Below are 24,740 nucleotides of genomic sequence, written 5' to 3'. Positions count from 1 at the left end.
ATTGGTAACAAAGACCTATTTGTTCAATCTCTTGTGCACTTTCTCTTAGGCAAGTTTGTGAATTTAAAGTTCAGGGGTAAGTATTTCAATCTTGCTCTGCAGAACTTGCTTAAGGCTTTCATTATGCTCTTTAAAAATTGTAATGTAATTAAAGCATAACCCATTTTAATAGTCAGCATTACGGAAAGTCTCAAAACGTTAAGTGGCTAATTTGAATAAAACCATTTGTGCTACGCGTGGCATTTTTACCAGAATCAATACAAACACAATGCAAGTCAGGTCAGAGAACCTAAACATCTGGACAATCTTAGTTGTTTTTTCAAGACCTCAGACTATCTAGTAAACATTTTCTTCTTGAAAAGCAAGCCATATTTTTATTATCCATATAGTCTGTATTAGCCATCCAAAGAAAAATAAATCTCTCTTCACACTCTGGAACTGGGAAAACAAACAAACAAAACAAAACAACAACAAAAAACAATATATATTTAAGCAGAAGCAGCTTGCTGAGGATAGTAGGCAGATTTCCCAACTTCTCAATTACTTAAAAAATATTACATATCAGCTCATAAAGTACAGCATTATTTACAACATTATTTTCAAATACAAATGACAATGTCTGCCACTAAAAAGTGGTTCCTGCACTGAAATCACTTTATCACTTTCCAGTCAACAAGAACAAGCATCTTTTTAGTAAAGCCAAATGTTAAGGCAAGTCCTAGGCATGGATTAATGAGCTTAAAATGGTTTCCATTACACAGATGCTAACATTCAGATATTGTACCTGATAAAACCCATACTTTTCCAGCAAAATTCAAGCCAACAGCCACATTCACAACAAAACGAAAATGAACATGTAATAGCTCTTTATTAACCTGCCACTGCTGCCGAGTTTTTCCAGCAGGATGAGCCTCAGAAGTCCCACTTACGGCCCTGCTCCTCCCTACCGTATGACTGAACTTGCTCTTCATGTCCATTGTTTTTTCTGCTTGCCACTGTTACTACACACATGCTGCAGCAAGTTATTAATAAGGAAACTCACTTAGTATTACTTTTTTTTTGTTGCAACCTTGGTATCTTAGCAACTGTTATGCCTGATGTTCTCTTTGCAGAAGCTTTGCTGACTCACCTAGTCCCTGATACTGCAGCTTTACTTGGTTGATTAGCATTACTGTACTTGCGTGCAGCATCTGCGTGTGCCTAAGGTCACATCTATACATAGCTTTTACTTCACCTTCCATGGAGCACTGAGCTATATAATGTGGACATCTGCCAGATAACAAAGTTATGCTTTTGCCCTTTGCTTGACATGTCATGCTATGGGCCCAGGGGAAAGAATTAAGAGGTAGCAAATGAATGGGTGCAATCTGCAAAGTTAATAATCTAAAAAGAACTTTGTTTCCTTGCCTGTGGTTGGTGGTTCCTTCTTCTGTTCCATGAACATGCACGATTCTCATGAATCCTCTACAGATCATGCAATGCATCCATAACTGCATGAGTTGTCATTTAAAAAAGAATAACTGGCAGTAAACACTGTAAAACACCCTACATGTACTTTGGTTAAAATGATAGGAATCTAAGCTGTAAGCAGTGGAAACAAGATCTGTTTTAAACTTTGTAAAATACTGATTTCTTGGGGTGTCATTCCTTTAATATTATGTCAGTTACTAAAACAGAAGATGTAATTCTACCAGACAGACTGGTATTCTATATACAAAACCACAAGGAAAGTTATACAATTCAGATGATAAGAGGTAAGTAGCATGTGTCGTTCTCATTCTCACTTTTAAGATTCCCCTTTCACTGTTTGTACCGCTTCTGCTACTTGCAGCCCTTTGCATTTTTTATTTTAATCATAATAAGTTTTTTCTTGATTTATAATCTGTTCAGCCAATGGAAACCTTACCAGGAAAAGCAAACAAACAAACAAAAACAAAAAACTGCAGAGCTTTTTCTAGAGTACATTATACTGAAAAAAGAAGTGGTAAAGTTAAGAGGTTAAACATAACTAATTAAGTAACTGATCCTTGTGGGTCACTTCCAACTCAGGATATTCTATGATTCTACACAATACCTCCTTATGTTTTAGTTGCTTTCTTTTGTAGATTTACCTTACTACATAGTTGGTCTTCATTCATCAGACGGCTTATACCATTTCCAACAGCATAACCATTAATATGATGTGCTAATTCAGCTATCAGTTTGTCTTTCTGACATCTGTTTGCTTCTCATACAGTGACTGACGGTAATGTACAGAATATCTTCTCATCCCCTGGAGAAATGTAAGAATTGCTCTCCCAGATAACAAACCCAAACTGCCCAATGACATCAAGTGTTCAGACGAGATTGTATCTAGACAAAACGGCCCAGGAAACTCATTTCTCTTTGTGTTTCTTGCACATGGAGAAACAAAAAGCCAGGGAATGTCTGATATGCATAAAAATCAAATTATAAAAATGGAGTCATAGGTGTGCATCAAAAAACCCTCAAATTCTGAAAACTAGCATGTTGTGGCATAAATCCTTAAAAGTAGCAAAGTATCTAACACTGTGAAATGCAAAAAAAAAAATGAATCAGCCCTAAAAAACAATGAACTGGGACCACTGTTGCATAAATCTACAATAAAAAGAGGCGTCCACTGCTGTATAAATGGGTTACAGATGCAGCACGCATTATGGATTAATCTCTAGTATCAGAAGAATCAGATCTTGGATGTCAGTTCTTCATAGACTATTGCTTGAAATTCCTTGTAATGCTCCTATAAAGAGCATGAGACTTGGTCAGGGAATTTGACAAACATCTGAGGAGAAGCTGTTTGGAAATGATTGTGTGGGGGGTGTCATAGAGTGACTCATACTGAAAATTCTAACCATCAAAAATGTCAGTAAAAACTTCTGCCATATCATTCCATATCTACCAAATAAAACTAGCCAGTCAAATATCTTCATAAAAGGGCTATGAATATCCTCACAAAGAAAAAGCTCTGTCTATGAGAGCATAACTTGCTTTGGTGGCTTCCATAACTCATTTTCTGGAGGTCCACGGCAGATTTGTGATCAACTCTGTGATTCAGTCAATATACCAGTGTTCTGGCAGAGGAGACAATATCTGAGATACAAATGATAGTGACTGTGCTTCCTTGTGTACCTCTTCCCCATGTCTCTTACTGCCCTTTAAAGCTGTCTATTGCATGAAATAATGCTCAGAGCCTGGGCTTTTGGACTAATTGGGAAGGCAAATGTTTCCTGAAGAAAATGAGTATTTTGGACAATACCACTTCAGTTTTTCCCAAGTTGAGCTTGAGACAGCTGCTCTTCCTCCCAGAAGACATTATGGCACCCCTTCAGTAGGAATGGTTCCACCTCCAGTAAAGGAAAAGGTAGATCTCATCAGGAAACAACTAGTATATTTCTAAACATCCAGGAGACAAATACACAACTACCTTACATATAGAACGCGTTACAGAGAAAAATTACTCCTGCAGTCATGAAATAAATGATAAGCCAACTGAAAGTGAAATAATGCATCTGTATGGAGACAAAAACAGCTTGGCAATATGCTCTGCTGTCCTGTAGGTATGTGAGATTCATAAATGGCTCTTTCATCAAAATGACATAATCTCCCTGAATGACAAGATGAGACAGTGAATATGTCAATTGGCTATGTCAGAGGAAGAAGTGATCTTGATCAGGGATTTAAAAAAAAAAAGCATTTGACTACTCTACAATGACACCGATAATACTCTCTGATGCTTTTGCTGACAAAATTTCAGATGTGAGGTAATCAATAACTCCAAACCATTTTTTACAGGACGAAAATTATTTTTCAGTTCCTGAACACTACTCTGTATCCTGAAATACTTTAGGCCTTTCCTTACCTCCTAAACTTTCTTTCTCTCTCCCCTAGTTATGCTTTCACTATAATCTCCTGTTTAAAGTACAACTACAGATTCTTTCCTTACTTCAAGCACGCCGTTCCTTCCCCTGCAGCTACAGAACCACAAAATGGCTGAGGTTGGCAGGGACCTCCAAAGGCCATCTGGTCCAACACCCTGCTCAAGCAGGATCAATTAGAGCCAGTTGCCCAGGACCGTGTCCAGATTATTTTTGAACATCTCCAAGCAGGAAGACTCCACAACCTCTTTGAGCAACTTGTGCTAGTGCTCTGCCATCCCCACAGTAACGGAGTTACCCCAAATTCTTTCCTCTGCTTTCTCTAGTGATTCTCCACTGCCATGACAACTCCAGGTCCTTGCTAATATCTGATTCTTACATGGAAGACATAGGGTTCTTAATTGCACTGAGACAGATTAAACTAGCAGTGCTGACCAGCAATGAGGAATTTAATTACCTAGGAAGCAAGATGTTTATCCCTACATAGCAATGCTCTGCTGTAACTTCAGTGAAAAACCTTCCCTGGTATTCTGCATTTCTCACCTATAACCACCAAAAGCAAATGTTTTTTCAGACACTAGCAATCCGTAGATTTAACTGAAGTTTATTACAAAACTAAGAAAATTCTTGTAGATAATATAGCTTCTGCTGCACATGGTCAATATTACCAAATTTGCTTTGCACTCCTTGTGATGAAGGATATCTAGAAATTACAGCTAGAGAATAAAAAGGCGCAGTCATGCTAGAGCTAAATGCTTAAATATCACCATGTGAATAGCTATTTATTTCAGTAAGCATTAAGTATGTCTGTCACTGACTTTAAATGAAACTAAAGATCTACAGATTTGAAAAATTATTTCTATTCAACATATAAATAAATATGTACATAAATGCCTCATTTTAATCAATATATTCCTAGGTTTAAGAGCGATGAATGTCATTTTAGAATAAATATGGAAAAAAAAAATGACATCTTGAGATACCTTTCTTTAAAGTATCCCACAGGACTTCACTGGATAAACAGACTTCACTGGAGTGAAGATCCCTCTGCAGTGTACTGTGACAAACGTTTCTCAGAACGTAGGAACTTCTCAAGATGAAGTGAAAGAAGGCTTTACTCTGCTGAAACTGCAGGAAAAATCTAGGGCAGCAAAAAATAATTAGTAAGCAACGGAAAGTAGTAAGCAATGGAAAAATTTTAAGTCATCAGTAAGCAATGCAAAAAAAATCCTCTAATATTTTAGATTTTTTTTTAATGTAGCTTTACATAAATTTGCAAAAATAAACTTAAACGTGAAAGCGTAAATAGTCCAAAATACATGCTTGAATATGATTATTCACACTTTAAATGGAAAATGTGTGGGTAAGCTGCACAAGTCACTCAATTATGATGCAGAAACCATACTACTTAGGTGCCTAACCAACCCTGAATTAATGCTAAAATTTGACTAATAAATATCCACAACAAGTTGTTCATAAAATATTCATTCAGGGAAAATATTTTCCAAATAAATTCACAAACTCAGACAAAAAAAAAAAAAAGTGGAAACTTTCTGAGCATTTTCTGAAAATAAGTAAAAAGAGGACTGAATAAATTATCCATCAGAAATGGCCTCTTATTTTGTGATTACTGACTAAACTAGCAAGAATAACAAAAAGTTGCATGGGAGTATCAACATTTCACTTGTATGTTTGATATAAATGGAAACATTGTCAAGACATTTCCTGCAAGACAAGAGCGGTGTTGTTTCTATGGGACTAACCAGTACTTTTCAGCTTGCATTTCCAAAGCAGTTTGAAAACTTCTCACTTGCTACTGCCCTTTCTACCTCTTGGATTATAGAAGCTCTAATAGGTGCGTAACTGATGTACTTGGAGAAGAAATGTTCCACACTGAAGCATGCATTACGAAAGCGAGCTGGGGGAGGCGTTAATGACCAGACAAGAACCTGACTGTTACACTGAAGCCCTCACTGAAGCAATAAATGGATTTAAGCAAAAAACAAACAAAAACCCTCTACATTTTACCTCACAAGTTAGCTCCCTCAACCTGCAAGCCCCGCTGACGACCTCCCTCCTGCCCCCAGCGGCAGCCTCTTCTCCAAAATGGCGCTGGGCGGGGAGGGGGATTTAACGGACAGCTGCCCCCGAGCGCGTGCCGCTGTGCTGGCCGTTAACGGTCGGCGCGGGGCAGCCGCGGGCTCGTTATTTCCAACCAAACGGGTTCGTTTCCAACCAAATAGGTTAATTTCCAACCAAACGGGTTAATTTCTAACCAAATTATTTCCAACCCGGTTGTCCCAGGTGTGTGAGAGGCACTGCCTGAGACGGCCAGCAGCTGAGATAAATATTAGGAAAATGAATTAAATCTGCTTAAAAGCCATCAGTTAATGTTTTCATACAATTATGTAGTTTTCAATATGACTCATTTAGGCACAGGGTTAAAATTGGTTACCATGTGGTTAATGTTACAGCAAATATGAATCAGAAACTTGAGTCAGAAGTGAAATTACATTGATCTCAAGATGGATTTTACCTTGTAAACACTGTGTGCGATGGAAAGCAAAGCTGTCAACTACACCAGCACAGGAGCAACAGTTAGAAAAACCAGCTTGCTACTGAGAAAAGTGCATCAGTTGCAGAGGACAGAAACCTGCAGAGAAACAAGTGACATCCACTATACTGTCAGTCTGGTGTGAATGAAAAGGGTGAAGAAGACAGTGACTGTTTTTACATCCATGCTAAAATCCAACTGAATGAATTTTTTTTCTTCAGTTTTACTTGTAAAAGTGGTCTTCAGTTTGGAAGTCTTGTTTGCATATTGATTTGCATGTCTATAGTTGGTTAATTTTTACTTGTATCTTTTTATGAAAATAGCTATTTATGTAGTGTTAGTATCTCTATATAAGTAACACTTTGTACAGTTTTACAGTTCAAGGTGACATCTTAAGTAGTGCATTACTCCATATTCCTTTTATTATGTCTGCAAACCCCCATAAAAGACAGAAAATGGATTTTACATTTTATCCGTTGGTCTGCTAATACTCAGAAAGCCAAATTTTGAAGTTATTAAAAAAAAAAAAAAGTTCTCTAAAACAATATTATTATTTTTTTGAATACCCTTTTGAAGGAAAAGAATTCTTACTGTCATTGTCTGTTTCACTGGAATTGCCTATTGAATATTGGGCCACAGTTTAGTCAAGGTACTGTAATTATACAGTAGTAAATAGAATATATGATAACATATAATAATGAAAATAGAGTAGTAACTTTAAAATGTATGTGTTGTGGTTTTTTTTTGTTTGTTTGTTTGTTTTTTCCCATGCTTGCTCCAAGAAGTTATTTATAAATATGAAGTGTACCATAGTATAATGCTTTTCATCTGTAATTCATGGATTGGAGCACTTCTTGGCCACACAGCACTGGTTGTCATTGTTTCTATATGCTAAACATACAGACGAACTTCCTTACTGCCTGAGAGTTCAGAAACAATAGTCACTGAAAAATTATGGCTAAAATATAATGTGCAATACAATATGCCAAATTAAATGCGTTTGTCTCATGTTATCAAAGCTGGAATTAAATAGGAATAAATGGATTAAAATGTTTGGGATTTCTTTAAGTAAAAGCAAAGAAAACATGATAATTAAAATTAAAAAAAAAAAAAAATCAGGAAATGAGTATTCTTTCAGATACTGGCTTTGCCTTTTTCCAGAAACAGATATAAAACAGGCCAATTCAGGCAATATCTGTTTTCCCTCTCTGCATCTCCTCATTCTATGAAGATTCTTCTGTGAGCTCAGTGGGAGGGGGTATGGGGAATGAAAACAGGCAGCGGGATGGGGAAGAAGCTCCAGGACAGAAAGGAGCAGAAGTTGTAGGTACGGGATCCAACACACTGTGTTGTCACTGCCAGCATGGGCGGTGTGGCAGGGTGCTTCACAGTACGGGCATCCTGCATGTGCCTGAGGACTGCGCCCAAAGACCCCAGTGTGGAAGGCCTGGAATTGAAGGTGACAGTCTATTTGTCCCATATCTGCGTGGTGCCTTGTGAAGAGGAATTCAGATCACAAAGGAAAACACCACTGAAACAAACATGGGAGTTGCAGCCCTGTGCCTTCTCACAGAAGTCCCTGGTGTTTGGGCAGCTCATTTGTTGCTGCTGGCAGGATATGTCTGTTTTCCTGCTGGGGTAACAGGAAAAGGAATGGCACATTAGGTTGCTGTAAGCTTGCTGGCAGGAAGGCGTGAGATCTTCCACTGACAAATCGTCTGTGCTGTTACCTGAATGGAGCGTAGGCCCTGTGGTCATGCCAGAAACAACGCATTCCTCTATGATCCTCCTGGGTGCAGTGTCGTGGGAGCAGTGTCATGGGAATGGTGTCCCTTGTTATCAATACAGGATGTTCTTGTAACCCTTGTTCTGCTGCTTCTTTCAGTGCTTTCTCACACGTGCACACTTCCATCCCTACAACATTCCTGCCAATCTTTGTATTTCTGTTAAGAATCTCTCCGCAAGGACTGGCCTGGCTGGATTGCTATGGATGTAGTTTGGAAGAAGAGCTGGTGTCCTAAAAGAGATATTCTGTTCCATCCCTGGGGGGCTTTGCATATGTGAAGGTTTCCATATGCCCAAATTAGCTTGGATCAAATGACCAGCATTGAAACAAACCTCAGCTTCTCCCTCTGTGGCACAACCCCAAAACTAGAAACCTTCAATGTCTCTAAGTGCTATATGGTCAGAGGTGGAGATATGATCCTTCTGAACAGAATGGCTTCTGCCAGCAGGTTGGGGTAGGACAAGTATTCTGAACCTGATCCTGCAAATGTCAACTTGCAAAAGTTATAATTTGTCAAAATAAATAAATAAAAATTCAGGGAGCATATCATGGCACTGAGAAGCTTCAGCACAGGCCTTATGAACACAGCTGTGCTTCCTTGTGAGTATCTCCACCTACAAGCCAAAGCTCTTTGAAGGCCATTGAAATTCCACTGCCATAAAATCTTGAGGGGTAAATAGCACACTACCTGCTTGCAAGTTGCAAATGTCCATGCTCATCGAAGTCTGTCATTCCTGACAGAAGAAAGAGATTTTGCTCCATGAAGCTTTCATAAAAGCTAATAAGCCAGTAAATGGGCACTTTTCCTTGGAAACTCTCCAAACTCCTTCATGTACTAGGGTTTCTTTAAGCAGACGTTGTGTTTTCTGGCATTCATTTTTCAGAAGTTTGGTGCCAGATCCTGTTTAAGCCACAGAAAAAAAAAAATCTGTAAAGCTGTGTATAAAGGTATCTATGGGGATGTCACTATAATAATAATAATAATAAAATATCATTATGATGGAGGCCCATGCAGAAATCTCAGAAGGGAAGCACAAGACTGAATAGGCATTTAAGTATAGTCTGAAAAATATGTTGACAGAGAACTGAGAGACCTCTGCTTTTAGAAGGTGCACTCCTGACTGAAGTACATGAAAATTGTGTATCTTAAGTGTTCCATACAGATCAATGCTTTTTGTTTGTTTTTCATTTTGTATTTCCATACAAAAAAAAGCCCTCATTACTTATATCAGAAATAACAAAATTGGTCCTCACCAAACCACCAGTAAATTCTTGCTTTCTGGTATTGTTTCCTCCACTTTGTTTTGTAGGGGCTCGGGAATCACAGCACTCAAATATTTTTCTCTAGAACTGCATTTTTAACAATATTCCAGAAAGACTACTTCTTATATGATGTACAGATAGCAACACGTAAGTGCTAAGAAGTAGAAGTAGAATAACTAGAAGCTGAACCTATGTTCCAATGTCTTAAGAACTAAAGAAATGTCTGTTTTAAAGCAGACTCAAAATTCCTGTCTTCAGACGCATTTGCACAGCCATTTGTTACTGTGGATGAGGAATCAATCTTCAATGGGGTTAAGGTTTCTCTAACTTTAAAGAAGTGGCCAATCCTTCATCAAATATAAACACAGAGCAAGCTTTGAGCAAACTCTTGTAAATGCATTCTCTTTGGTGCCTCCTTTAACAAAAGAAAATAAATCAATAACTTGCTGTATAAACCTTAGTTGTAGTTCAAGTTAATTTCCCACTGTTCTTTTCTAGAATTCTATTTCTGTACAAAAGTTCCAAGGTTCCTAGCATTACAGAATAAGAACAGGAAAAGCATTTGCCTTTTTTCAGACCTGCACATGCAAGTGTTATATGCTAAGGTTACTCATATGTTTAACTATCTCTACAAGAGTAAAATATTGGCCTATTTTGCTCTCAGATCTGTTAGAAAAAAACAAAGTGTCATTACATACAATGACTAAGAAATGAGCTTTCCAGGGGCTCTGCCAATCTTACAGCTCTCTCCTTGAGAGATCAGAACAGGAAAGTTTAGTTTCTTGCCTCACAAAAGATTTCTTCCCTGAACTGAAGAAGTACATGAACTCTGGCAGCATTATCTAGTTCAGCTCTTATCCTGCCACAGGCTTAACTGTGTCTGTGGAGTAAAAATGGCTTCTGGATAAAAAAGCACCCTTAGGTGGTCCCTGCCTACCAGAACTGTACAAGGAAAACTGCAATAGGGTGTATTGATATTTTATGGCAACAATTTTGTCGTATCTGTCTTTCTTGTGATTTAAGGATGTAATGGGATCACTTAAGAGAGATGTCATTTTTGGAAGCTAGAATGTTAGGCTAGGAAAAGAGGCTGTTTCTAGGACATTCTTTCATGCTGAAGACCGTGGAGAATAGAAAGCGAATTTGTAAAGTTACAGCTGGTCTCTTCAGCTGTCTAAACCTATGATAACATCTTTATGATACTCTTAAGAGATACCTCTTGCTGAATGAAGGGTGCTAAGAAGTAAGACAACATTGATATTGTGTGAGGCTGGAAGGGACTACTGGAAAATAGAAATGGAAACTTTTTTTTTATGAAGCTTTTTATTAAATTGTTAAATAGAAGGAGGTAATAACTTAACTGTGCAGATGAAAGGGGGAGCATACCAGACGTATAGAATTCATACATTTGTATGGCTTGGGGAATAAACTTTCTCAGGAAGGTGAAGACTTCGATTCTTAATAGAATTAAATTTCATACTGATCCAAGCCAAGATAGGAGCAAAGTTGGAAATGCATAATTTCAATATTCACAGAATAGATTCTTCTCCATTAAGTCAGTTGTGGCTGCTAGGTTTTCTTTGGATCCTTACTGTAAGTGAAATGAGACAATGTTTAGCTTTCAGAGCTCTCTGAACAAACAGTAGTATCTCTAAAGTATGTAAAAGTTAAATCATGTTTTATCCAAAAACTGGGATCATTTTGTAGTCAATGACACAAGTGGCATGGTGATTTTTCCTCTTTTTCCTTTTTTTTCCTTTTCCTCTTTTTTCCTTCCATAGCTACAATTTACAGAAATAGATACTATACAGAGTCACCATTACTGTGGTAACTTAATTGTATGTTTGTGACACTAGTCATTAATTAAATAGGACTGAAAAGAATGTGTTTTAGGTGAATATGTTCATGGATCCTGACCACGGAAATACTGCCTCTTTTCTTGCCATTAGGCTAGGTGACCTGGCTTACCACAAATCTTTCTTGCCCTCTGAACTGTTTGATTAAAAACTGTATCTTTTTTTTTTCAGAAGAGCAATATATTTAAATACTGCATTATGACTTATTCTCATCCTACTGTGCTAGTAATCCTAGCTGTAGGTTTAAACTGATCATACCCTTAATAGTGCATGCTTTGGAATGGTGTGTATCTGAAAGGCAAGGCAAACTGTGGAATCTGGGAATCACCTGGCTGACAGCTTGTCCCGAGCATGGCCTCATCTTTCTGAATGAATAAATGGCACTAGTGTAGGACTGATCCGTTAGATCAAAAACAAGGCAGGAAGTGATGGGTCTCATAGATACCATTTCCTCAACAGTGTTTTTCCAAAAGACATGTGAAGAGGAAGGTAGAACACTTGTTGACTTGACATAGATTATTTTTCTTTCTCCACCATTCTCCTTGTTCTCAGACCTACCAGAAGTAAAGGTGGCTTGGAAACCAGAAGCTGTACCAGCACCATCTGTGACAAACTCTACGAGCATAAGATTGCTAGAAGCAACTACATCCGTGGGTATCTTTGATCCACAGGTTTTGTCCATTAAAACTGCAGAAGACTTGCTGGATCCATCATAAACTTTAACATAATCACCCTGACAGCCTCTGGTTTTCTGCAGCTCAAAGGCACGGAAATGCAGGGAAATCTGGAAGGGAAGAAAAACCAGGCCTTTCATACACACATATGAGAGTTCTTTCATGGAGTGTCCTTTAAACCAGACAGAATCCAAGCTGTAGCCAAGCCCAAACTCTGCTTGCCCCGCCTTGCCTCTCATCCCCTGAAGATGCAGGATTCAGATCTAATGGGCCTCTAATTGAATGCTCCCATGTTCAGGCTGCTTAGAGTTTTTCAAAACCACAATACCTGTGTACCTGGCTTAAGGACACAAAGAAGTACAGACTAGTTTGCAATCTCTCCCATGAAAAAGATGCTATATGGCAACTGTTATGCAGATAAAGAGGAAAATGCTTAACAAAGAAAGGTATAAGTCCAACCATATTCCAATACCATTATTAACTCATGATTACCTTTCTTGATCGGGTACGGATAAGCCAGACACAGTTGGTGTTATCTGAGTAATTTCTTGGATGGTTGGCAGATTTCAGTGACCCAAATGCTGCATCGATAATAGTGCTACAGCGACCTGAGGGAGAAACAATGTTTAGTTCAGCACCAGGCATAGAGAAACTTCCACTCACTGAAAATTGTAATCTGTTCAGAATGTAAGTCTTGATTTTCTGACAAGGGAGCATCATTTCAGGGGACTGGTACACTAAAGAATATCAGAGGTTTCATTTTGATGCATTTGGTCACATGGTTTTCCACTGATATAAGGAAGTCAAGTGGTGTGAGAAGAATCAAAAAATTATGGTGTCTCTGCAATACCTAAATTCTAAGTTTAGGAGGAGGACTTGGGCTTTCCTCTGTGCAAGGGATAATACTTTATTTGTCATGTTTTTTAGCTTTGAATAAATTTCTCTGATTGTATCAGAGAATTTCTTCAAGCAGAGGTTAAATTTAAGAAGTAGAAAATATATACACATTTAGAATGACAATTTAAACATTTGAAAACTATTAGGCTAGAGCTGCACATCATGAAACAGTTTCAGTTCAAAAGAGCGTAACAACTCTTTTTTGTTTGTCTCAGGTCTTAAATACAAACTGCAATGAGGGACAGAGATGTCTGACTTTTTGTGAGGTTTATCATTGTCTCTTGAGCCCTAACAAACCTGATGACTCCAGTGAAGCATATGACATGGTGTGCAGATAAGCCATTGCCACAGTAGCCACACATGCCAAAAGATAACATTTCACTAATCACAACATGCCTCCAGCTTCACCTTTGCATTCTCTCCTGGAGTGACCATAATGGGTACCATCGATTTAGGAGAGTAGTCTCATAGTCTTTGATGAGAAGCTGCTGCCAATGCAGACTGCCCAAACACCTCTGTCAAGGAGCTGAGTATCCTTAGAGGAAAGGGTGGCTTTGAGGCACTTACTGCAATTGTAAAGCTTGTTGATTTTGGCCACGTCCATGTTGCTCAGTCCCTGCCTCTGTCCAATATGTACTGCTCCATCAGGGATTGGTACAATAGTTGCTTTTCCAGTGGTATTAGTGAATGTGTACCTGAAAAAAAAAAAAAAGAAAGAAAGAAAAAGAAAAGTTCTTTAAGTAAAATTACGTCTTTCAGGATTTAAAGGCACAATCTACATGTTTTAGAGGGAGAACAACAATTGTATGCAAGTTTCCTAAATCCCATCTGAAAAGTGGATTGTTCTTCCGGCCAATTCTTGACACATGTTCCTGCAGCTAGGAATGGGGAAATCTCCTGTGCAGGAAGAATGGAACCTGCAAAACATGTCTGCTTGCTGTCTCATAATACAAGAAGGCCCCCAGACTATGCTGTTTGGAGAGCTAAATTTAAAACGAGCTCATCAGTTACCTTTGCTATTGTTTTGAAATTTTATTAAATATGGAAAAACCCAGGGATTAACAAACTATCTTAATCCCAAACTCATCCTTGAAGAAAGTTCAAGCAAACCTCCAAGCCCTAGACATGGTGGCTGGGGAGTAATAGCACTGTTGTCACATACATTATGAAGGTGTTTAAGGTACTGAAGTCCCACAAGAGAGTGCTAATACAGAAATTATTGGAGGGGTTAAGTCAGCCCTTTCTTCTAATAGAAAAACAAAATAAAATAGAAAACAACCTTTGGCTGCCTCTGTATTAATTTATTTACATTTGTGCACAGATTTACTTTACCATGATCTTAGACTGATAATATTAAACAAATAACACTAGATTGCTGGTTAAATGATCTGCAGTGTTAATACCACTTCAGAAAACTATTTTTAGCCTAGAACCCCAGTATATTAGGTGCTAGAGTAACAGAGGAAAAAAGACAGCTCTCCCTAACACACCTATCTGCGGTTGATGGCTTGCAGACCTCTTATTGGCTATGCAATCCTTTTCTTCAGATGGCAAAGGAGAAACTCTACTCTGAGGCTGCTTTCTTTGTTGCTATAATTAACAGTGCTATTCAAATAAGTTTGATTAGGAAGTCCAGCAGTAAGCAGATGCCCTCCTTTGCCACGTGCTCAGCTGTGAGTGACTCCTTAAAGAAAGCTAAAGTATAGTGAATTAATCATGGGGAATGGCTTAGCTGAACTGACTTACACTGGTTTTCTTAGAGCGGGAAATGGGGAAGCTATTCCCCATTAGTAGTAGGACAGAGTTTTTACAGAAGTTAGATCTAATGTGAGATTTGAGTTCCAACAAAAGCAATGTCACGCTGCTACTTACGGGCCATAGTGCATTACTGAAGAATAGTCATATGGAAGACCCAGGTTGTTCGAGTTTTCAAATTTCTTGAAGTCTGGTCTGTCAGCTGTAATATAAGATACTGTTCTTAGAGTATGCTTCTTATCCACTCCCTTCATGGAGCAAGGAAGAGTTGGAAACAGCAGGACATATCTACTCTACTGTCTACACTGAGGAAATCAAAAGTACTTACCTGGGCTGATGTACTCCCACATGATCTTTACATATTTATCCCTGTCACTTCGAGAATGTTCATGCAAAAATCCCAGGGCATGGTCCAGTTCATGCTGAATGATTCCTTTCCACATGCATCCTCCTTTCATCACAGAAACAGTCTGTCCACCTCCCACTTTTCCATAGTTGGACCAGCAGCTGAGAGAGGCATTGAACACCAACAGAAGACTTATGGGATTTTTATTGTCAGGCAAATGGACATTACAGAGAATCTTGTTTCACATACGTGTTGTGGGAATGAAATGATTACTTCCTGTCCACTGGGATAGTCAGTGTCTACAGAAAGGCAAAACTGACTATGTTGTACAAAACAACAGTCAGTATGGTCATCACTAAAGATTCCTGGAAGACCTTCATTAGCACAAAGGCTCCTGCATGGTGACCTTCTATACGCAGGGATTTTAACTCCCTAGAAATAACTGAATGACTGAATCCTATATCAGAGCTGGAACTAAGATGAATAGCACTTAAAAGCTGGCAGATGTTAAACAATTCCTTCACAGACTCAAATTCTGACCTTGACAATCAACTGTATGTCTGATTCAGAGAACTGTTTATTTTGTAAATTGGAATTGATTTTGCCTTTGCAAGAACTACAGTAGCTTGTTATATGTTGTGTTCAAGTATGCATTATGTATACGTGTATATAATGTGTATATATATATATATACACATATATGTATATATATAAAACACCACACAGAAAACATGAGCTAAGGCATATTCTCCACCTTAAGGGTGTTTTTCTATGGTCTGAGTCACTTCAGTTTCTCTGCTGACTCACTGAAGTAAATGCTGGGTCCTTGCACTTGCAGGATACCTTGCACTGTGATAAAACATAAAGTTTCTTCTCCAAATCAACACCTCTTTCCTCTCTAAGTCACACAAGGTAGTGAAGAATTGAAAAGCAATACAGAAACAACTTGTTCATTTGTCTTTGAACTTACCCATCAGCAGACTTAATGCTGAGGTAGTCACGTTCTGTCTTGCGCTTCACAAAATTAATACAAGTCAGTGTTTCGAATTCTGCCATAGCTTCCTGAATCCCTCTTATGTGGCTCTCCTCTGGAGAAGAAAAGGTTAATTTTGGGGGTCACAAAGAATAATAGCAGGTGCCATTAAAATCTCATGTGTGCACAAAAGCAGGGTAAATGAGGGACACAAATATTAGCCTAGTCTCTTCGTTGCTTCTTGCTCGTTAATGAATTTCATTTAAGATATTACAGCCTGGCATGAGATTCTATTTATCCAGATCCTTGTCCAAATGGATTCAGGTGGGAGCCCTTTTTTCTTAACAACTTGTTTTAAATTATAGGGGTGATTGTTGTTCTAGCTGCTGATTGTGCACTTGCAGGCAGCTATGGGAAGCTATTTTGCTAATGAAAAGTAGGCCATTCAAACCACACCACAATAGGCATAAAGGCAGGTATTCTGGCAGATACTATCAGAGAACGTGATCACTGTTGTCTTCAAGAGACCAGACACAAAATATTATGGATGCAAACCACTCAAGGAAATTTGATCTCTTTTTTTTCTACTTGTGTCTTTGTATTTAAAATTAATCTGTGCTTGCATAGCACAAATAAACCCTTAGAATAGATTTCATCACTGTAGCAGCTGGAAGCAGGTTTCTATCTGAAGCTTATTGGATAAAATCCATTCCTATATATATATGTATATATATGGAAATTTACACCCACCATAAGTAGGATCCAAGACATAGGGAATACGAACAATCCCATCGCTGGACTGGGGCCAGTAGCAATTGCGACAGTTGATGGCACTGCGGCTCCTCTGTGGGACTATGTCACCTTCTTGCAAGTACCGAGAGCAGTCTGTGGTGAGAAAAAAGGGTGGAAATGCCTGAGCCATAGACTGCTGGGAGCTGTCTAGGGCACACTTGGTAAAGTGTCACTCTATGTGTCTTCCTGAAAGCGTATTTTCCTAAGCTTCTGCTCCTGGTCAACATTGGAAATGGGGTATTGGACATTATTTGCTTCCCTACTTTTCCCTGAAGTGTCCTTAGCTAAGAAGACAAGTGAGAAGCACCAGCTCAGCTGGGCAAGACAAAGTAGGTCTGAAAGCAATTCAAGCAGTAAGAGGAATGCTGTACTTTGGTACTATTTCTTCACCACATTGTCACACTGAGTGAGTGCCCAGGAAAGGTGCTGGGCAAAGGCAGGAGGAAAGTAAGGAAACCCAGGAAGGCAAGAGTACAGAGGGACAAATCAAAAACAGCGTTTCTGTCTTAGACATCTGTAGGAGTGTTTGCTGTCTGTTTCTACAGACAGGCGTAGAGCTTCATGAATGACCACATTTTCCCCTCGCCAAAGGAGAAAATATAAGAAAGAGAAGCTGATAAAAAGTGGCAAATATTTTTGGAAGTATCAAGAAACAGGAAGCCTAGAGCAGGAAGCTTGGAACTGGCCATCTAGGAGTCTGTCCTACAAAGCCATATGGTGACTGAATGCATGTATTACTTTCATTCAGCAGAAAGGTAGTTAAATAATACAACAACCATATAACCAAGTTCTCTTTTTATGTCCAAAGAAGGACCAAGGTGTTGAGAGCTAAAGCTGAAGAAGCTCCCTGCATAGTTCAGTTGTGTCTACATCTGGAATCAACTTCAGTATTGACAAGATAGATTTAGGATACCACAGGGCTTCAGCAGACCGCACAGACAAAGTATTCATGGCCAGTTTCTGAGGGTTTCTTACATTTATATCAGTAAGATAGGAAAAAATGTTTGCACAGACTGTGGTAAGATATTGTATCTCCCTCATTGCCCCCTCACCAGCCCCCCAGCCCCCCTCCAAAATAATAACAATTAGAGAGACCCAGTAGAAGCAGGGCTTTGATGGTATTACCTTTGTTAACTTTCAGAATTCTGTTAAAAACAACTTCATCCTCAGAGTCTGTCTCTATAGGTGATGGAGATTCTGTGCAGAAAATACAGAGAATCACTTTGTCATTCCCGAGGGAAAAATGAATCCTGATTTTTAATCTGACAAGTTTCCAGGCACTCTTTTTGCTCTGGCCCCAATTACAGTCATGCAGTCAAACTCATGGAGTCTATTTATGTGTTGGCATGGTGTTCAGTCATGTAGATATTTGCTCAGGGACACAATCTTGTGAACCTCCCAACAGCAGTGGTTGTTTTGGCATCAATCCAGTCCCGAGAGCCATTCGTTTTTGATCTTTCTCTCTCTCTACCTTTGTTTTTTAGTCATTGCATTCTCAGGAATGGTCCTTCAGCTCTTCTGAGTCTGTTTTATCCTGCTTGGACAGCAGGCAATTCCAGCTGGCAATTCCCCTTGTCTTCATGGCTCCCTCTGTGTGCTCAGACAGCACAGCTTTCCTTCTGCGTGCACACATCACACTCATCCCCCAACATATCAGGAGCAAAATTTGATGGAAAGCATTCCTGCTGCTTACTGCTGGGTACACTCTTCTTGAAAAACCCTTGAAACCAATGAAATCAGGACTTAATTCCTATTCCATGATTGAGACTGAGGTCCCCAGATAAGCCCAGCATCAGAGACTTTTGAGCCTCACAGAAGTAAAATCAGCTGAATCTGAGCATCATGCTATGAATCTTGACATCCATGAACAGCACAGGCAGATGGTTTCTGTGCTTCCTTTAACCTTCAGAAGTGACTTAAGTCAATATATTATCTAAGCAGAACCATTTTTAGCAAAATTAACACCTGAGATTGTTATCAAGGCTGGGCAATTGGCCACAACCAAGAGACTCTACTTTGCATAAATTATTATGGTTAACGCATTCATTTAAAATTTCTTCCCAGAGATTATTTTGTGTTAATCATGTGCTATTTTCTGGAGTAACCGGGTAGCTAACAATCAGTATATCCTAGCAAACACTTAAATTTAGATGTAATAATACATACCATATATTTCTTCTTCTGTAGTAACCTAGGAGGATGAAACATAAGTATTATCTCACAATTAACAGTATAACATCAATATGAAAGAAATTAACATGCAAAGGATCAAAAGTGTTTGGGCTACTGTTTTGTATATCTTTCAGTAGTGCAGTCCTGAGGTCTTATTTACTGTACCATGTGTAAAAAAAAATACTACCACATGTGGTAGTATTTTTCTGTGTATTTTTCATGTATTTTTCTTTGATGTACTCTCGTATGTATGGATATCATAAAGCAATTTGGCATAGGAGATTCAGGAAATGCAATTTGAAGCATGTAGCGAGTTTCATAGCTTCATTCATGTCCCTGATGGTCGAGTACAAAGCTGATGAAATCTCTGATGAAATCCTCCCAGTATCACCTCACAACAGTGGTGAAAGGCCATGGCATTTACTGCTTGTAGGGAACTGTGGGGCTGGTACCTAGCTGTGGAGGTCATGTTAGTAGCAAAACAAATTGCCATACTCCCTTTGCCTAGTAGAAATAAAAAGCAGTTTTGAATTTTCTCTGTAACCACAAAGAAGGCAAAAGCTTCCTGGGATTTTGGCCATATTTGGGCATTTTGGAACGACAAATGAGATACAGATGGAAACTGCACACTCTGGTACATTGTTGATCTGGGAAGACTTCCTGCACAGATGGGGATATGGATGAGTAGATGAGTCTTGAAGTCAATGCTGGACCCCAAAGTTAACAAAGGAGCTGATTTAGTTGTCCTCACCTGAGTAGGTTCTGTTGCTGCAAAAAGCAAGGAAGAAAAAGACAAGCAAAAGGAGCAAATTAGATTCTGAAAGCAACTTCACAGCACAGGTCTCAATAGCACAGGTCTCCTCAGCCATGGCAATGCCTTTGGCAGGTGCCTTTGCTTGGAGAGGTAAGAGGGTGCACTAAGTGATGCATATGCACAGAAACTCAATTGAGGTTCAGACAAACACTTACGAAACTGTTCCATGTTCAGGAACAGAATCCTGGTCATTGCCTGTATAAGAATCAGCAAAGCATTTTTCAGCGTCAGTGTGAAAAATGTCAAAGGAAACTAGGGACAAAAATTTGTTTTGTTCCCAGATTCCACTGGAACAGGTGCAGGCTAACCAGCTCAACAATCCTCTCTGGTTTCACAGTGTCAAAGAGGAAAGTTATAAAATGGGATGGAGGCTATAATTTAGCACCAGGCAAATAATCTTGGCTTCAGTATGCACCTGACAGCAGCTTGTAACTATCCTAACATGACTTTCTAGTGTGGCATCTTCTTATTTCTGCCAAAAGTCAGTTTCTAGATACCAGCATAGAAGGGAAAATCTGATATATGTATTTCTGAAGAGAAACTTCATTGCTATAGCATCATAAGAGTACAGAAATTGAAAGGTCCTCCAAAGGTCATCCAGTTTGTGTGCTTTCCCTAAGGCAGAAGTAGTTTTATCTATGTTATTCCTGAACACAGTTTGCTTGACCTGTTCTTAAGTATGATGGATATGCCGCACACCTTTCTGGCAATCTCTTCCATGTTGCTAATAATCACACCTGTATTTGTCAAAATTTAAAACCACTATTAATTTTCTACCCAACAGCAACACAGACAACACTTATGCATATAGTTCTCATATCTCTAAGCCCATCCTTAACTTTCTGAGCATGTGTTTTCAACAGAAGATGTGGAGGATGCCAAGCTGTCACACCTTGCAGCAACTTTCCTCTTCACAGCTTCCATTGACCTAAGTGGTTATTGCCCAAAAGTAGGGGGGACTTCTTCCTATTCAGAGTAGGTCTAGAACCTGCAGAAGAATTGCTTTGATTGAGCCAAAAATTCTTAAATCTGCCTTTTCAGACTGTTACTTCAATTGCATCCTAAGAAACTCCACTATGATAACTTCTGTTTATTATGCAAAAGTTCAGTCATTTCCCAGGAGCTGCAACAGAGAGGTCTATGGCATCTAAAAATTTATTCAGGAAAGTGCATTTTTGAGGTAGGTTGACCAAATTCAAAATTCATGCACACAGGAAGCATTAGAATAATTGACTAGTCAAAGTCAGTGGAAATTAGGCTCCATATTCCTAGGCACATACAGCCCAGGACCCCTTTTTAAAGCTCAAGTGAGACACTGTAGAAGGCATCTGCTATGTGCCTCATCAAATGAACATCTGGTGTGATACAGATTTCAAAATGTTGCAGTTCAAGTTTTCCTTGCACTGTAGATACTGAAAGGTGGCACAAAAAGCAGTAACAATGGTAAATTAAAACTCACTGTATGTGTTTGGCCCATTAACCCTGCCATTTTGAGTTCCAACAAGCATGTCCCTCCACTGGCTTCAAATTTACTGAACATTAATTTTGCATGCCTTTGCTTCCATGCCATAAATGATATCTCAAAAGAAGAATTGCTCAGTTTTCATTAGTCACTGCCTTGTTCTGAGTATGTCAAGCAACTCTTTCTAAGGCCTCTTCCTTTTGTAGCACATCACACCTGACTTGGCAGTCTCTTGTTGTAGTTAAGGTTTTATTTCCATTGACATTCACTGGAAATCTGCAATGACCCCATTCTATTTTTCAAAATGACAAAAGCTGTTCTGTTAAGCCCATACTATTCATTTTCTTTCTCAGCACAATGCAAAGCTTTCTCCAGCACCTGATGTACCTTTTTCTCGTTGCTGCATCAAGGCAGGTAAGGACACAAATAAGTGGCTGAGTTTTTTCCTTCAGTTTAAAGGAGAAGTATCAAAATACAATGTTAGAATGTACTTTTCAAGCCTGTCAAAGCACAGCTGAACTAACCTAACAAACCACAACCAGAAAGTACATATATGTAGCGCACATCTGTGTAAAAGCACATCTGCATTCAGCCCGATAGCAAATTGGGAAACATAGAAGTACTTTCAGGTGCTCTAAAGTTGTCACTCAGCAGCAAATTAGTCTTATGCGTTATCACCTATATTTACCCACACTGGTGAAATTCAAGTCTATACATCTTTTATACCCTTCTGACACCTTTTCCATTTTTTCTGTGCTGTGACACAGTGAAGTCAGAGCTTCTTCTCAATATTGTGCAGCCCAGGATTACAGGAGGAGCCACTCAGACACACAGCTCTTGAGTCTGCTCTGACTCAGACCTTTCATCTGTCTATACTATAAGTAAAATTGATTGCTCAACAATTTTGTGTACCACAACACATACACTGCTGATGACATGCAGGGGCTTTCACTGCTGCAGCTCTGCTTTTGTTCCTCTTTCCCGAGGCCTCTTTGGCAGCCCCATTCTTCAGCTGTACAACTGTATGTAGCTACATCACTGGCAGCATCACAAATCAGCTTGTCATTTGTTTCAGGATCTACTACGCTGCACAGAACTGCACCTACAAAACACGGGGTTCTCTCCATAGTACAGATCTTACCTCTATTTCCCTGTTCCTCAGTAAGTATGAGCAGCATAGAGCTTCTTCCTTAAAATCTTTTGTTCTGCTGCTCCTGCTCCCAGACAGACCCTTGCTAGAATCCTTGAAATCTTGACAGACAGCCTTAACTTTTTCTACCCTGAAGAAGCTCTGCTTTGAACTCTGCTTTTGAATCTTAATTTCCCCTTACTTCAGATTTTTTTATTCATTCCATAAAGACATTGGGAAGCCATACAATTTGTAATAATAACTCTCTTCAAAATACATACATTAGTAAGTAGACAAACAAAAAAACATACACTCTCTAAGTCCCTCATACATACAATGTAGTGGCATGTTTGTTTCTGGCAGTAAATCATCTGTAGTTACACTTCTAGCTAGTAAAAACTGCATATCTCAAAGTATTACTGAAACTACATTATTTGCATCAGCTAATGCCCAGGCTTCAAGATTGCTGCTACGTAATTTATTTGATACATGGTCAAGAATTAAAATACAATATAAAACCTACTTACTTGCTGTAGTGTTTCCAGAGTTGTCCTGCAAAATCAATAGGTAAAAGGTGTTAATTTTCCATAGCTCATAAATGCAGCAACAATAGCATCAAAACGAGGTCAAAAAGAGGAGCTAAAGTAATAGATTGTCTTCATATAGCATTATATTACTACCATTTTTCTTGTGGGAAAATTATCAAAATGGGTTTACACAGCTTCACTCCAGGAAGAAAATGCCAATTAGAAGAAAGAGCGGGGCTGCATGGAGCTGCTCTCACCTGAATAGGGAAGCCCAGGGTAGTGTGAAGCAGAAATGCAGTGAAGACTAGGAACATTTTCAGATCCATTCTCCAGTTCTGACAGACCATCAGTGCTTGTCCTTATCTCTTCCCCTTCCAGGAGCACTGCTGCTAGATATACCAGTAGAGCCTGCTCTGCCAGGGCTCAAAAAATCTTCACCAGCCAATGGGGATCCAGGCAGGAAGCAAGCTTCTTTTGTAGCCTCAAGAGCCAATTTAGCCTCAAGGCATCTCCCAGTGCTGCACTACTGCTGTCAGGGTGATCTATAGCATCCCTTGTCTTCATATGGCCATTCACACTGCTCTCTGGACCTGGATCAGCCTCGTGCTTGTGCTGCCATGCACTTTCTCTGCTTCTTGGAGGAGCTTTCCTTAAGTGTTCAGTTTAACTGGTACCACCTGGGAAGCCCTGGATTGCTTTCTGGAGATTTCTGATGGTGGGTGATTTTTTCTTTATGTCACAGGAAGCACAGAAGGCCATGACAGTATTATTCTGCTTTGGAGTGTGTAAGAAATCCCTGTTCAGTGTGGTCATGTCCATATCTTCCCTGAGTAGTTTTCCTTCATGTTCTCAGCGTATAGATCTACAAGTAGAATTTCTGTTTTTTCCACTGTTTCCTGATGTTATAGGGACTCCATATTTTCTGTCAGTCTGACACTTACGGGTGCCCGGTAGGCTTCTGACCAGCAGTCAGAGAGGGGATGAAAGACAACAGCAGCAGAAGCAGCACTTGTCATTCTCACATTTTGAGGGTGATTCACGGATCCACTGCTTACTGGAGCTCACTTCCAGAAAAGGATGTAGGAAGCAATGAGCAGACCTGTCAAGAAATGCTTGTAGGAGGTAAACTCCTGAGTCTTTTGTCACAGCGACATCTTGTCATGACCTCTTTATTGCAGCAAAGCGCTGCTTGTTGAAATATTTGCTGAAAGTGCTATACCTGGGGAATTGCCTGGTCTCTAATGCATGCTTGTTTTGTGACAGAGTACATTTTCCATGCGTGGAGAAAGAAACTGAAATTAAAAAGGCAGAGATTCTATCTTTAGACCATGCCAGTGCTCAGATACCTTCAGAGTGAGTTAAATGCACTCACATTTTCACTGTTTCTTTCTGTATTAAATAAGATGTTCCACAATAATCTGTTGTTAGAAGTTATCCATGTTGGTGAATGAACCGAGAAAGAATCAAGAAGGGGTGGAGTGGGAGAAAACTTTCACCAAATGAAAACCAGCCAGGGCTAGGAGTTACAGGGAAATGTAATCTGAATTGCATTGTCAGGGATTACTCTTAATTTTAGTGGATGGAAGGTCACAGTTATGCACTGCTGGCTATTTTAGGAGAGTCCGTATTGACAAAGTCCAGGGATAAACCTTCATTATCTCCACAGGGAGGCAGCACAGGAGAATACTATTTTTTCCTTGTCTGGCTGAAGTACAGCGTGCCCTAGACACCTGATAGTAAAAAGCAGGGTAGCACATGGCCCTTGTCACTGTGGAAGAACAAAGATCAAGCAGGCACTGTCAGCATGCTGATCTTGCTGACACGGGCAGTCTTTGTGTCCCTCTGTG

The 24,740-nt window shown here is 39.3% G+C and overlaps 1 protein-coding gene and 1 long non-coding RNA gene across 15 annotated transcripts in view; both read right to left on the bottom strand.

Annotated features, from left to right (window-relative positions):
• Positions 1–6,430, bottom strand: part of LOC106017018 (uncharacterized) — a 258,004-nt gene extending 251,574 nt beyond the window's left edge. For all 12 annotated transcript variants that reach the window (XR_011809789.1, XR_011809796.1, XR_011809795.1 and 9 more), the window contains exons 1-2: positions 5,922–6,430; positions 4,877–5,034 (exon numbers count right to left, since the gene is read on the bottom strand). This is a non-coding gene — a long non-coding RNA (uncharacterized lncRNA). The remainder of the gene's footprint in view (positions 1–4,876; positions 5,035–5,921) is intronic.
• A 4,167-nt stretch (positions 6,431–10,597) lies between these two features.
• Positions 10,598–24,740, bottom strand: part of LOC101803782 (astacin-like metalloendopeptidase) — a 46,801-nt gene continuing 32,658 nt past the window's right edge. Inside the window, exons 1-13 of one of the 3 annotated variants that reach the window (XM_038180682.2) lie at positions 23,151–24,528; positions 22,894–22,918; positions 19,713–19,729; positions 18,956–18,980; positions 17,915–17,986; positions 16,748–16,882; positions 15,995–16,112; positions 15,007–15,185; positions 14,796–14,880; positions 13,491–13,618; positions 12,519–12,634; positions 11,911–12,136; positions 10,598–11,087 (exon numbers count right to left, since the gene is read on the bottom strand). In XM_038180682.2, coding sequence (XP_038036610.1) covers positions 11,053–11,087; positions 11,911–12,136; positions 12,519–12,634; positions 13,491–13,618; positions 14,796–14,880; positions 15,007–15,185; positions 15,995–16,112; positions 16,748–16,882; positions 17,915–17,986; positions 18,956–18,980; positions 19,713–19,729; positions 22,894–22,918; positions 23,151–23,240 — 1,251 coding nt within the window. In that variant the 5' untranslated portion in view covers positions 23,241–24,528 and the 3' untranslated portion in view covers positions 10,598–11,052. Of the gene's footprint in view, positions 12,137–12,518; positions 12,635–13,490; positions 13,619–14,795; positions 14,881–15,006; positions 15,186–15,994; positions 16,113–16,747; positions 16,883–17,914; positions 17,987–18,955; positions 18,981–19,712; positions 19,730–22,893; positions 22,919–23,150; positions 24,536–24,740 lie in introns of those variants that run through there. The other 2 variants (XM_038180681.2, XM_072039061.1) reach the window with 2 other exon arrangements.

This window comes from Anas platyrhynchos, chromosome 5 (assembly GCF_047663525.1).
Source record: "Anas platyrhynchos isolate ZD024472 breed Pekin duck chromosome 5, IASCAAS_PekinDuck_T2T, whole genome shotgun sequence".
NCBI classification, from domain to species: domain Eukaryota; kingdom Metazoa; phylum Chordata; class Aves; order Anseriformes; family Anatidae; genus Anas; species Anas platyrhynchos.
This window is presented reverse-complemented; position numbering and strand designations above follow the sequence as displayed.